This window comes from Pseudophryne corroboree, chromosome 5 (genome assembly GCF_028390025.1).
Source record: "Pseudophryne corroboree isolate aPseCor3 chromosome 5, aPseCor3.hap2, whole genome shotgun sequence".
NCBI classification, from domain to species: Eukaryota; Metazoa; Chordata; class Amphibia; order Anura; family Myobatrachidae; genus Pseudophryne; species Pseudophryne corroboree.
In genome coordinates, this window is record NC_086448.1 from 183,665,332 (window position 1) to 183,680,522 (window position 15,191).

Consider the following 15,191-nt stretch of genomic DNA (forward strand, 5'->3'; position numbering starts at 1 on the left):
GTGTGTGACTGTATGTATGTGTATATGTTTATGAGTATGCATGTGACGGTATGTATATAATGTGTATAAGTATGTGGATGTTTATGTGTGTGACTGTACATATGTGTTTGTATATAGGTGTGACAGCAGGGGTGTTACTAGAACTTTGTGGGCCGCATGGCAAAATCCTGAAAGGGCCACCCTCCCTATCCTGAAAGCTCCCCTCCCCCCTGCTGTTGTCACTACAATGCCCCCTAGGGGAGCAGGAGAAAGAGAGTGAGGGGAATGAGAGAGACAAAGAGGGTGTCAGGGACAGAGAGAAAGAGAGGAGCAAGACAGAGGGAAAGAGAGAGGGGGGTCAGGGAGAGAGAGAGGGTTTCATTAAAAAAGAGAGAATGAGAGAAAGAGAGAAGTGTTAGAGAGAGGGTCTCAGGGAGAAAGAGATAAGAGGGGAGAGAGAGGGGGCATCAGGGAGAGAGAGGGTGTTCGAGGGAGTATGTGAAAGAGAGAGAAGGGAAGAAAAAGTGGAAGTGAGAGAGAAACAGTGTCAGAGAATGAGACAGTGACAGGGAGGGAGAGAAAGAATCGGGGAGAGGGAGATAGAGGCATGGTGTCATGGAAGGAGAGAGAGAGAAAAACAGTGTCAGGGGAGAGATATGGTACAGAGAGATGGGGGAACAGGAGGGAGGGAGCGGGAGTGAGAGAGTAGCAGGGAGGGGGAGGAGAGTACCAGGGAGAAAAAGAGGGAGAGAGTGAGAATGAGAGTGAAAGGGTGTCCTGAAGAGAGAGAGAGTGTGTTGGGGGAGAGACAGACACTGCCAGAGAGAAAGAAAGAAAGTGTCAGGATGAGTAAGAGGGATAGATAGTGTCAGGGAGAGAGAGAGAGGCCATGTCAGGGAGAGAGAAAGACAGTGTCAGGGAGGGAAAGAGAGACAGTGTCAGAGAGAGAGTGAGAGCATCAGGGAGAGAGTCTGAGTGTCAGTAAGAGAGAGCGAGAGAGAGACAGTGTCAGGAAGAGTGTCAGGGTGGGAGAAAGAGACATTGTCAGAGGGAGAGACAATGTGAGAGAGAGAGAGAGATAGTATCAGAGAGAGGGAGGGGGAGGGAGCTGTCATGAGCCACGGCTGTGGCTCATTCTTGTTTTGCATGTCGGTTAGGTATTTTATGTTATTCTTCTGTTCATGTTCCCCGTGGGTGTCATGGGGTGCTTGGAGCTCACCCTTAAGGAGGGGATACTGTTATGAACCACAGGTAGTGGTTCATTCCTATTTTATGTTTATAAGTTGTCTTGCAGGCCAGGATTTCCCGTTGCTCTGTTTAAGAATACTCTTGGTTGCTGCCGCTGGTGAGTCTGTGTAATTGCAGCTTGTTTCCATGTGTTCAGCCTCACCTGGCTGCTAATTGCATCTTGTCAGTTTGGAGTCATGCAACATGGCAGCTGCATTATATTATTAATTAGGCCTCTCTGTTATATGCTGGCTCAGTGCAATTCACAGACGCTGGTGATATTTCTGGGTTTCCAGTCTGCTTGAGTTCTGAGCTTGGTTCCTGCTAGTTCCTGAGCTTCCTGTGTCGATTCCTGTGTCAGTCCCTGTGTCGATTCCTATGTCTGATCCCGTGTCCTGCCGTGAGGCGTTCCTGTCCTGAGGTCCAGTGCCTTTGCCTGTGCCTGGTCAAGTTTCTGGCTTCTTGGTGTCCACCGGTCTGTCGTTTGGGATTCTGCCTGTCCTCCAGTTCTGAGAGTCTGTGTCAGCAGCATTGGGAGTTCCTGTTCGTTTGCCAGTATTCGTACCGGTTCCGTGAGTAGCGGCACTGCCGCGTCCGTCGGCCTAGGCCGCTGTATTCCTTTATTATTTCTGACACTGGTGTTTTGCAGAGGGTTCTGCTTATGCTGTCACCGCCGGTACACAAAAGTATTGTGTCGGCGTGTGGTCAGCATTTCCTTTGTTGTTCTTTTCCTTTGGCGGCAAGCCGCACATACTTTGGTTTTAGGTTTGTTAGTAGCCCCTGGCCTTGTTGTTTAGTCAGAGGGCCCCTTGTTATCACCCTGTCTCGGTTCACTCTTTGTCTCTCATTAAGACCTGAGGGGGCATCGAAGTTGGGCAGACGTAATCCGCCCTTCAAACGCGGCTGCCATGGGCTCAAGCAGCCATAGTCTCGCAAGAGTGTACTGACAGCACGGGCGAGACAACGGAGATAGGGCGCCAGGGGCTATTCCCTTTCCATTCCCCTTTCCCAGCATTACGTCCTGGTGCTCTGGACTCGCTTCATAACATCTCCCTTGTTCTGAGCACCAGGAACCTAACAGGAGCATGAGATACACGACTTGACTACAGCAGAGGTCTCTGATGTGGGCGAGCACTTCACAGCATTATTTCCCATGCCCTAAATACCCGGGAATTGTGGCACTGCCCTGCCCTGCTCTGCTGTCAGGACTCAGAGCTGGCCAGGTAGGGCCCCCCTGCTACACCCTTTGTGTGTCTTTAGCCAGGGGAGGGGGGTTGCTATCTGCGGCGGTCACTCTACCTGTGGATGGGGATGAAGGGGAAACAGTGGGCCTTGGAGGCAGCCCATGGCAGGATGCAGGGAGAGCTGTGGACCCTGGCAACAACTCAGGGCACCATAGCAGGTGCACCAACGGTAGTTACGCCACTGTGTGACAGTATGTACTGTATGTATGTGTATAAGTGTGACTGACTGTATGTATGTATGTATGCAACAGTAGATATGTCTATGTATCATCTGTAGTATTGTGTGTTTGTGACTGTACATATGTACTGTATTGGCATATGTTTGTGACAGTATGTAAATATGTATGTGTGCAACTGTGTTTATGTGTAACAGTATCTATGTATGTGTATAGGTGTGTATGTATGTGTGCCACTATTTACTTGTATATATGTGTGCGACTATAGGGCCTATTTATCATTGAATATTTGTGGCATATTATCAGAAAATACCCATTTTTAAGGGATACCTGCAAATATTAAGTATCACACCAATGTATGAAGGAGGGTCCCTCTATTTCTGATAGCAGCTGCAACCCCCATAGGTTTCTGGAGTTGGGCCCATGAAACTATCACCATCTAAAGATGGTTTTAGTCGCTGTAGCCTATGATCTACAATTTACAATATTTACCGGGAGAAGGTTCCTTAGTACTCTCCCCAGCACTGACTGCCACATGCATGGTCAGTAGACCACGTATTCGCAGGAGTCCCAATAGATGATTTAAGAGACTGCTGATTCAGAGCTTCTGTCCCTACATGTGTATATTCATACATTCTGCCATTTTTTATCATATACCGCAATGCATTTTAGGGTGGTAAAATCGCGCTCAGATAGCATTGAAATGTGATGATAAACGGGCTATGTATGCATATGCACCCCAACCATTATGGTGTCCGGAGTGTCCTGCGGGTGGAAGGGAGATTGGGGGACCACTCTGTTACCACTGAGTAGCAGTAAATGGATGATGCGCGCATGTGCTTGTCATCACCACAGTGCGTGAAGAGGCTGGGGGCTGCCAAGAGCACTGGGCATGGCGAGAAACAAGGGCAACTATCTTACTGTATATATTAGAAACTTATCATACTTCTTAGATTGTAAACCAATTTGGGCAGAGCCATCTTTACCTTCTGTTACATTTAATTGTGTGCAGGACCTGTGCTAGGGTGTTTGGTGCCCTCCTGCAAACTATACATTTACGCCCTCCCATACTTTACAAAGGAACAGAGTGCGCCAAAGGGGTGTGGTCTCACAAGGAAGTGGCAGGGCCACACAATAGTACCCCCATTTCAAATTACACCACACAATAAAACAATCTTATTAACATTACACTGCACGTAATAGTGCCGCTTATACACATAATACCTCCAGTAGCAGTGCAGCCTATACACATAATGCCCCCAGTAGTGCCACTCATATACATATTGCCCACAGTAGTAGTGCCACTTTTACACATATTGCCCACAGTAGCAGTGCCACTTGTACATATAATGCCCCCAGTAGTAGTGCCGCGCATACATAATGCCCAAAGTAACAGTGCCCTTATACACTTAAAGGCTCCACAGTAGAGCCACTTATATACAGTATAATACCCTCAGTAGTGGTGCTGCTTATACACATACTGTCCCCAGCAGTAGCACCGCTTAAACATAATGCCCACAGTAGCAGTAACCCTTATACATAATGCCAATAGTAGTAGCATCACCTACACACATAATACCCATAGTAGTAGTGCCACTTATACACATAATGCCCCCAGTAGTAGTGCCATTTATACATAATACCCATAATAATAGCTCCCCTTCTACATAAAGCCCATAGTAGTAGTGCCGCTTATACACATAATTCCAATAGTAGTAGCATCCTTTATACATAATGCCCACAGTAGTAGCCCCCTTATACATAATGCCCCCATCAGTAGCGCCGCTTATACACATAATGCCCATAGTAATAGCGCCCCTTATACATAATGCCCATAGTAATAGTGCCCCTTATACATAATGGCCACAGAAGTGCTGCTTATACACATAATGCAGACACACATACACACAAACACACTTTCTCTCTCATTCACTTTTTTACTCCACTTACCTAACAATTTGGTTGGCCGGCTCTGTTTCAGCTCATCCTCTTATGTAGCAGCCTGTTGGTCCAGTGTAGCTCTGCCACCAGCCCCATGTAGCTCTGCCCCTAGCCCCTGTAGCTCCACACCCATTTTGGGTTCTGAACACTGCTGTTTTCAAGGGGGGAGGGGGGGGACAAAAGGGAGTCTTCAGGCTGCCGGTGCCACTTAGCAGCAGGGATGCAGAGCAGTGAGAGCGCCTCTCAAGCCTGGGGCCTCTCTGCTTTGCATCCCTCTTCTGAGTGGGTAGCGCCGGGCCTAATTGTGTGTAATCTGTTTTTGTCATGATACCCTCTAGTATGTACATCACTGTGCACTATGTTGTCACTCTGTAAAGTTGTTACATTTGCAGATACTGTACATAGAGAAAATTGTGCTGTATCTAGTACATTTGTCACTTATCTATTAATAATACATTGGAAAACAGAGACCACTGCTATTTTTTTTATATTTATATTTTTATATATATATTTTTTATAAAGTTGAAATGGAGGAGGTGTCATACAAAATCCCCCTTGATAACGTCCTACCTTATTCCTAATTTGTGCAAGTAATCTAGATTTCCACCATAGTCATGGGTTCGTGAAACAAGACGGCAGCTATTGTGGAGTCGCTTACACATATTTGCTGTTATACATACAGTATTATCTGTTTCTAACATTGCTGCTTTGTCAGTGGGTTCCATGTTAATTTCTTTGCACAAGACAAAGTAAATAAAGAAAACAGCCAATCGTATGATTACAGCTATGCACACTTACAGTACCTCTAAATACAGCAGCTGACTGCCGGTTCAACTTGGCCATGCATTTTCTCTCCTCATCTTTGATTTCAAGTTGCAATATGCAATCTGGATCAAAGCCATTTACCTTGAAAGAAAAGTAAAAGTTGTTTGTTAATATTGAATGTAAAGAACATATTTTGCAAATAAATGAAAGCATTTCTATTCCTGAGTAAAACTTGCCCATCACTTTTTCTTTGCAATATTATATGATGTACACCCGGGTGTAATGTGGTGCATTCATTGTGTTTCACAAATGCATGCAGAATGTACACAATACAGAATAATATGATTCCAATGCACAATCCCATCAAAATATTGTTCATACAGAATATACAAAGTCCTCAACAACAGCAACCCTTCATACATCGCAGAAAATTCTCCTTCTAGCCCTTTTACTAGAGCCTCACCTCACCTCTGGTAGCCACCTCTTGCTCTTGATTACAAGACTTCTCCCCTGCCTCTATCTACCTATGGATCTCCTTACTAAGTAATAATTCTCACAGGGTCTGATTCAGAATTATTGTATAAGCAAATAAAAAAAGGAGCAAATCAGCGGCATAGCTAGCCCAGTGTAGCAGATACCAGTGTGGTAGGTCCAGGGTGCTATACATGTGGGGCAGTACGATGGCTGCACACCTCAGCGCTTTCCCATCCTAGCCGTAAGTGCCGGGACGCCCAACCTGATGGATTGTATGCAAGCAGTGCACCCACCATCCCTACTGGCACCTTTTATCCCGGTGTACTGTGTTAGAACTGCACTAGTGACACTGGGGAATGAGATGTCATGATGTCTCATCATCCGAGAAGATGACTAAAGTGAGCTCGGCCCTCCCCACCAGAGCTGAGAAATGAAAAAAATAGAGCAGAATAAGTGAAACATAAAGATGAAAGGAAGTGTTGGCACAATTGACCCAATCATTAAATATATTCCATAAGGTGTGGGGGTGTGGAGTGACAAATCATTAGGTATATTACATAAGGGGTTGGGTTTGGGGGTAGGGGGGAGCACAAAAGTGATGAAATCAATAAATATTTTAATTAGGGGGTGATGTGGCAAAATAGTTGCAGGACACGTAAGTGACAAAACCATTACATTTATAAGAGGTGGGAGTTAGGAGTGGTTGGATGACACTGGCAGAAAACAAAATTAATAACATTATAAGCAGATGCCTGGAGGCGATATACAGTAGTGGTTGGTGTTCCCGCATATTCACCACCAACACTCAGACAGCCACTCCTTCATTCACCATCAGCATCCTAGCAGTACCCAGATTCCCCCCTCAATCACTAACAACACCTCAGCAGCACCTGCATACCTCCCCCCATTGACTACCAACACCCACACCCCCAAAGATAAAGGTGCTCAGAATACCACTTTGAAAAAACTGTTGTTGATCAAAATTTAGGGATGGCTGTATGCTGTTCCATGCTCTTCCCAGGGCCTGATTGAGGCACCTAACTTGTGGATGCCACTACCCAGGGCCGTAGCTAGGTGTGTACGGAATAGTGCTGCAGGGTAGGGGGCGCTGTTTGCGGCATTTGTCAATTATCTGTTTTAATTACTTTCACTTGCAGCTTCCCCCCTTTTTGAAGACCAGTATCAACTGACCGCCACTGTTTCCTACCCTGACCCCTTCTGTCGCTAATACCTATAATACAACATTCATGAATTTAACTTGAGAGCTCTTTGTTATTCAGTCACACTGTCCTTTATTACACTTCAAGATGCTGACATACTCGGAATTTGAACCCATTGCCTGTGGTATTGCAGTCAGACTTTATTTATTTATTATTATTTATTTATTAATTATTATTATTATTTATTTATTTATTCATTCACTGAGCTATCTACCCTTGCACAGAAAGCTAGAGAATTCTAACTATTTGAAGCTTACCTTATACTTTGTGAAAAAATTATCAGCATTGCAGCTGAGCAGATCGGGATGTAGTTATGTGACTGGCGGCCTGGAGCTTGCCGGTCACATTACCGACGGCTACATCCTGCCACCCTCTAAATCCCGACAGTCGGCATGCCGACTAACAGGGACTGTTCCCACTCGTGGAATGTATTCTTGTTCTAAAGAGCTAATAGTCAAACTGGAAATTAATTTCATTTGTATGTTGAATTGAATAAAGCGGTATGCGGTCAGCATACTGCTCATCGGGATCCCGGCTGTCACAATACCGACTCCGGGATCCCAACTTGGTTACCATACCGCCGCTGGTATACCGACGAGGTAGGTGATTCCCCCTCTATGGGTGTCCATGGCAAGGGGGTTGTTGTGCTCGCCCCCCGGCATTCCGCTGCCAAGATCCAGCGGTCGGTATGCTGGCCGCTGGGATCCCCAGCAGCGGTAACACATACCCAACCCCTGATTATTTTTTTTACAGAGTACAAGTAGCCTCATATTGTTAGAAATCTCATAGTTTTTATGCAGGATCAACCAGAACAATGTATTTGATGTTTTACTAGATTGCAACAACTTGTCGGTTTGAATCCTGGGTATGGCAGTATACTGAAATGTGTTGTTTAATAAAGGGTACTGCAACTGAATAACAGCAAGCTCTCAAGTTAAGTGCATGAATGTGGTATTATGGGGATTTGTGTCCAAATCCATTTTCTTGCAGCACTCTATAAATATAAATGTGTGTATGATATACAGGATGATTGAAAAGTCGCAGTAAACCCTTTTGTTTCATAACTTGTGCAGGAAATGGGAAAACTGAATATTACAGTAAGGTATGGGTGAGATGGGCTATCTTTTAGGGTATGTACTGAACATGGGTGCTGATGTTAAGGAGAACGGAATGACAGAATAGAAGTGTAGTGGGTTATACCTCACAGGCTGGGGGCGGGCCTGTAGGGTGCATCATGTGCTGAATTCTTTTCCTATAGGGGTTGAAGGTGGGGGTGTTAGTATAGTTTGAGTTGGTTAGTGGGTTGGGTCACCCTCTTTTGTTTAAAACTTCCCACCCTCCCTCCCTATTTTTGTTGCGGTTTGATGTGGGTAGTCTTCGTCGGCTATTTTGGGGCAGGAATGAACGGCAAGTTACCTGTTTTTGATTTGGAAATTGGTTGGAGGTCAATTGGTCGCTGGTTTCTTGGGTGCGCTCACCTTTGTTGACTGTTATACATCTGATGGACCACCTTTACGGGGGCAGCCTTATCACCCGTGTGGGTGGGTAGTTAAGAAGAAGGTTGAGTGGATACCCATTTTGTGTTTTAGATGGTTTGCTTCAGTTGTTATAGAGTGGGATGTGTACTGTGGATTAAGGTTGTTTATAGTCGTTCTTTCAGTGCCACCATACTTTGATTTAATTTTATTATTCAGGATTTAAAACGTAGTTTATCTAAATAAATAGCTGACTATTTTCTGCCAATTACATGCCTCTGTGTCTTTATTTCAAGATTGAATGTTAAAATGTTGTACATTTGATGCACACACAGGGCAATCCTCAGCTGCCGGGAGGTTTATGGTTTATTGTGATTTATGAATTGCTTATTCAAATGCCTCAGTGTTGAATGTGTTTGTTTTGATCTGCACATTCTTTTTTTTTTTTTTTTTTTTTTTGGCCTTAATATACATTTTATGTAATTTGGATATTGCAGGAGCTGAGGGAGGTGATGTGAAGTGGTTATTGTACAGCATCAGTTTTATATGAGTTTTATTCAATTTAGTTATGAAGAGTTTTTTTTATACCACTGTTGAATCAGTCAGTACAGCACCAGCTGCTAATAATATTTGTGCTTGCTTGTTTCAAGGGAATACATAATACCTTTTCAATTCAATAGTTTGTTGTTTAAGGTGTTGTTTATATTTCTGTCTTCATTGCCTCTTCTGATTCGGTGACACGGATCTGATTTTGTTGTGATGTTTAAGTAGTCTTGAAACACTAGATTTGCTGATTCCAACTGAGTTAGCAATATCACAAACAATAATTGATGTGTGCTTTCTATTTAGCCCCCAAACAACAAAAACGTACTTTGTATTTTCATAATTCAGTGATTGTCGGTGGACTAGGCATGCATCACTGTGGCAATGCACACACATAGCGATTGAACTTGCAGTGAGGATTTGTTTACATGTGATTTAATACATTTAAATCACTTATTTTTCCTCCCTCACCAATCAGTGCACAAGATCTCGCTTCCTATTTCAAGGTTTAGATTGATAAGATCCGAAATGAAATGGTATGCTCTTCCACAGCAAGAAACAGATAAAAATCTGCACTCTCAAAATGCCATACAGAAATATCTAGACAAAACCCCGATTATAATATCTGGAAAAGTCCTATAATCTCATGTCGGGGGTGCTACCTAAGACAACCATGTGTAACACCTAATAAACAAAAAGAAAATGGGGTTGTACTGCTAGGTGCACTAAACTGAAATAAAATTTAACTTTTATTAATACATTGTATTAAAAGACCGATATTTCGGACATTGTGCGAAAAATAGGGTTAAAATTGAATAAAGAATCCAACAATGTGCTCAAAGATATAGAAGTGATAAGAGTTAAAAAATGTGTCTGCTCCTTTGATTGCACTGACTCTCTAATGGGGTGTTTTTAAATATATATTTGGTATACTTAACATGTATTATATACCCCTAATAGAGAAAAAACCAATCAATTGTATTTAAGGGTACCGATCCTTTGATAACCCACTGTAAATTGAGTGGACTGTGTTGTATCGGGCAAAAATAACCTCCGTAAATTCTGCTACTACCACTTGTCACAATTATCTGCAGATGTTAGGTATTATAGAGATTCAAATTGTGACGTGAAATGCAAACTGCTCACCACTTTCAAATGTATTTGATGGGGCAATATGCTCAATTAAAGGAAATCTACCCTATTCCCCAATTGCCATGATGGTAAGATACCGAATACTATCTGTAAAATGGGCTGCTGCAAACACACAGACCGCTGATCCTACGTCAATGAGAAGATGTGTGTGTAAAAAACTATATATACTGATATACCAAATCACAGGACTGGTCGCAAAGTGCCCCACACCCTACGGACACACATATCCTATGTATCAATTCACATAAATATTGCCCTGGTCATTCTACGATGACAAATCGTCTCAATTGCTATTAGAACCAACAAGGGCAACAATGATAATGACATTAAAAAACACTGGGCAAATGACCGTGTCTGTATATATTAATTACACATCTATCCCGTGGGTTTCAGGTATTGAATTTTCCTATATTGCCAGTGTGAATAATCTGAACATAGGATACGTCTGATGATTGTTATGGGGCAAAATAAACTGCTACGAACACACAGACCGCTGAGCCCGTGTCAATTAAAAGGCTGTGTATGCAAAAAGCCCTATATACTGTTGTAACAAATCACACAATGGCTGTGGAATGCCCAGTGCCTTATGGATATATATCTCCTTTGTACTGATTCACATAAGTGTTGCCCTAATGATTATATGGTAATGAGTTGTCTTAAATATTTTCAAGATTAACAAGGGCAATGATGGTAATCAGTGTGAATAATCTGCACATAGGACACGTCTGATAAGTGTTATGGGGCAAACTAAACTGTTACACACACACAGACCGCTGAGCCTTCATCAGTTAGAAACTATGTATGCAAAAAGCCATACATACTGATGTAACAAATCACTATGAGTGTGTAATACCGCTACAGAGATCTGTGAGTTGATCAGCAGTGGTCTGATTAACAGGATATTTTCTTATTCCTGATGCTCTGCTGTTGTAACAAATCACGAAATGGCTGTGGAATGCCCAGTGCCTTATGGATATATATCTCCTTTGTACTGATTCATATAAGTGTTGTCCTAATGATTATATGGTACTGTTATGCACACCAGTGCCTGCAGGAATGTACTGGTGTCAGAACTGTTATGCACTCCAGTGCCTGCAGGAATGCACTGGTGTCTGAACGGATAGGTATGCAAAACAAATGAACTCACAGACAGACTGGGGAATATGACATTACGTACACAGAAGGTGATAGGGTAACAAAATACACAAAGTGAACAGAGAAGCCCAGAGGCTAAAGAACTGGGTGTCTCCCTAGTATTAGTAATGCTCAGATGGGAAAAGCAAGATGTTGTGTTTTAATACGTAGAGAACCCGAAATGCTGTTGCTAAGGGCAACAGCAAAACCCTAAAGGGTTACCAACGGGTGTGGCAGTAAACTCCTTGGTCAGAGATGGAATGATAGACACAAGGAGAGTCTCCACAATCCTAATTCTCACTTGCAGTGCACAGGTTCAGCTTACTGCCACTAAGCTGACACCTGAACACCTTGCACAGTGAAACAGGATTTAGGCAGGCAAGTCTTAGAATACAGCCGCAAACTTGCTAAGTTCACAGAGTAGTAAAAGAACCCCAGCAAGCTAAACGACTGACTCCAGTCTTACTGCTAAGTCTGGATTGGCAGAGTGTAGTACCAAATCCCCAGGCCTATTTGCAGTAAGCAACAACAAATACAAAGCTACACAGTACTGGCTAACTTTCAGGAACTGACTAACCAACAAAGATTCAGCAGCATCTGCTTAACCTGAGAAGAGGCCTTATAAAGCAGGTGCTGTCCACGCCCCACTCAGACCTCACAGACTGTGAGCACAAAAACCAGCACCGGATCCCCTGCCGTGCACAGAGCCTGTAACCACTGCACAGCAAAAGACCCGAACCGGAGTATCAGCTGCGCTCAGGTTACTCCACTAGCACTTGTCTCCCGGTTGCCATGACGACGTGGCAGCACAGGGCAGGAGACCCTAACAGTACCCCCCCTCTGACGAGGGGTCAAAGAACCCCTACCACCGGGTTTATTGGGGAACTGCGAGAAGAAAGAGCGTATCAGTCTGGGGGCATGAAGATCACAACTGCGCACCCACGACCGCTCCTCCGGGCCATACCCCTTCCAGTGCACCAAAAATGACAGCCGACCCCGAACCATCTTGGAGTCAAGAATCCTTTCAACAACAAACTCCCTCTGGCCACGTATCAGAAGAGGGGAAGGTCTTCCACTGGAAGAAGGATTACTAATCGTCCGTTTTAAAAGGGAACAATGAAATGTTTTATTGATACCCAAAGAACGGGGCAGATCTAACTGAAATGCCACCGGATTGATAACCCTGGTGATCTTATAAGGGCCGATGAACCGGGGGCCTAACTTATGAGATGGCTGTCTCAACTTCAAATTCTTGGTAGACAACCAGACGAAGTCTCCTAATTTGAAGCTGCAGGGTCTTTTCCGCTTATCAAAAACCCTTTTGGTCACTAATGACACAGACACAAGGGCTTTCTTCACTTTCCGCCAAATACCTCTAAGGACCGAAACCACAGAGGAACCACCAGGCGTGGAGTCCAGGGGATCAAAAGAATTGGCCTTAGGATGATGCCCATACACACAAAGGAAGGGAGAGATCCCTGTAGCAGAGTGAGCCGCGTTGTTATAGGCAAACTCCGCCATGGACAGATGAGCAACCCAGTCAGTCTGACACTTGGAGACATAACACCTGAGGAACTGCTCCAAGGACTGGTTCACCCTTTCAGTCTGCCCATTAGACTGCGGATGGTAGCCTGACGACAAGCTGACAGAAATCTGGAGATCAGAACAAAATGCCCTCCAGAATTTGGCCACAAACTGGGATCCGCGGTCAGAGACCACATCAAGTGGCAACCCGTGGAGACGCACAACATGCAGCATAAATAATTCAGACAGGCGTCTGGCCGATGGCAGCCCAACCAGTGGAACGAAGTGCGCCATCTTCGAAAACCTGTCAACGACAACCCAGATGGCTGTCATCCCCGAGGATTTGGGCAAGTCCACCACAAAATCCATTGAAATGTGGGTCCATGGCTTAGATGGGATAGAGATGGATGTAATGGGCCAACAGGAACCCCTCTAGGAGTCTTATTTCGGGCACAGATGTCACATGCCCGAACCCACTGATCCACATCCTTAGCCACCAAGGGCCACCACACCGCCCTAGATAGCAACTCCCGAGTTCTGGCAATACCCGGGTGACCTGCCGACTTCTTGGCATGGAATTCCAGGAACACTCGCTGTCTTAACCTAGGAGGCACAAACAAAAGACCTACCGGAAGGTCTGGAGGAGCCTGCTCCTGTGCTCTAAGGACTAATGATAAGAGGTCCTGGGTAATGCCCACTTAATACATGATGGGGACACAATGGGCAACGGCTCCTCGGTGGTCTCCTGGATTGGAGCAAAACTCCGCGAGAGCGCATCAGCCTTGATGTTTTTTGACCCAGGGCGATATGTTATCAAAAAATTAAAGCGAGCAAAAAACAAAGCCCATCGTGCCTGCCTGGCATTGAGACGCTTCGCTGACTCTAAATATGCCAGATTCTTATGGTTGGTGAGAATTGAGACCACAAACTTAGCCCTCTCAAGCCAGTGTCTCCGCTCCTCGAGTGCATCCTTAATAGCCAACAATTCCCGGTTACCCACGTCATAATTCATCTCGGCAGGCGAAAATTTACGGGAAAAGTAAGCACAGGGATGAAGGCGATTATCAGACACTCCCATCTGAGAAAGCACTGCCCCAATACCCATCTCAGAGGCATCCACCTCCACTACAAAAGGACGCTCTGGATCTGGGTGTCGCAGCACCTTGGCCGATACAAATGCCCTTTTGAGACGGGCAAAAGCCGCTTTAGCCTCACAAGACCAGTGAGCAACATCCGCCCCTTTCTTAGTGAGTGCCACCAAGGGCGCCACTATAGACGAAAATCCAGCGATAAATCGTCTATAAAAATTCGCAAATCCCAGGAAACGCTGAAGCGCCTTCAAACTAGTGGGCTGCACCCAATCCAGGACTGCCTGTACCTTGGAACCCTCCATTTGGAAACCTTCTGGGGAGATAATATATCCTAGAAATGCGATTTGCTGAACTTCAAATTCGCACTTCTCCAGCTTCGCCCCAAGCCGGTGGTCTCTGAGTTTCTGGAGGACTAAGCGTACATGCTTCCGATGTTCCTCCAGGGAATGGGAGAAGATTAGGATGTCATCTAAGTATACAACTAAGAATCTATCCAAATATTCCCTGAGCACATCATTCATGAAATCCTGGAAGACTGCCGGGGCATTACAGAGCCCAAAAGGCATCACCAAATATTCATAATGCCCTGAGTGGGTATTAAAGGCAGTCTTCCATTCATCCCCCTCTCTTATTCGGATTAGATTGTATGCACCGCGTAGGTCAATCTTAGAAAAAATGGTGGCAGTACGAAGCTGGTCAAACAAGACCGAAATGAGGGGCAGTGGGTATGAGTTTTTAATCGTGATACGGTTCAATTCCCTGAAGTCGATGCAGGGTCGCAACGAACCGTCCTTTTTACCCACGAAGAAGAACCCCGACCCAACTGGAGACTGTGAAGGTCTGATAAATCCCTTAGCCAAGTTCTCCTGAATGTACTCTGCCATAGCCTGAGTCTCAGGACGTGACAGGGAGTACAACCTGCTCTTGGGAAGCTTAGCATTTGGCAACAAATCAATGGCACAGTCATAGGGGCGATGGGGAGGTAGTACCTCTGCAACTTTTTTGGAGAACACGTCCGCAAAATCTGCATAACACCCTGGCAATCCTGGCAAACTTAGCTGCGAGAGCCTGACTGGAAGGCTCAAGCAACTCCTGAAACAATCAGTACCCCAACTAAGAATCTCTCCAGAGACCCAGTCAAATTGAGGATTGTGGGCCCTTAACCAGGGTAACCCCAACACCAATGGGGCAAAAGTACAGACAGTCACATAAAAGGACAATTTTTCAGAGTGTGTGGCTCCAATAA

The 15,191-nt window shown here is 44.7% G+C and overlaps 1 protein-coding gene across 1 annotated transcript in view; it reads right to left on the reverse strand.

The window, feature by feature from the left end:
- VIPR2 (vasoactive intestinal peptide receptor 2) overlaps positions 1–15,191 on the reverse strand; it is a 300,614-nt gene that overhangs the window by 247,786 nt on the left and 37,637 nt on the right. Inside the window, exon 2 of the mRNA XM_063921922.1 lies at positions 5,371–5,473. Within this exon, the coding sequence (XP_063777992.1) occupies positions 5,371–5,473 (103 nt within the window). The remainder of the gene's footprint in view (positions 1–5,370; positions 5,474–15,191) is intronic.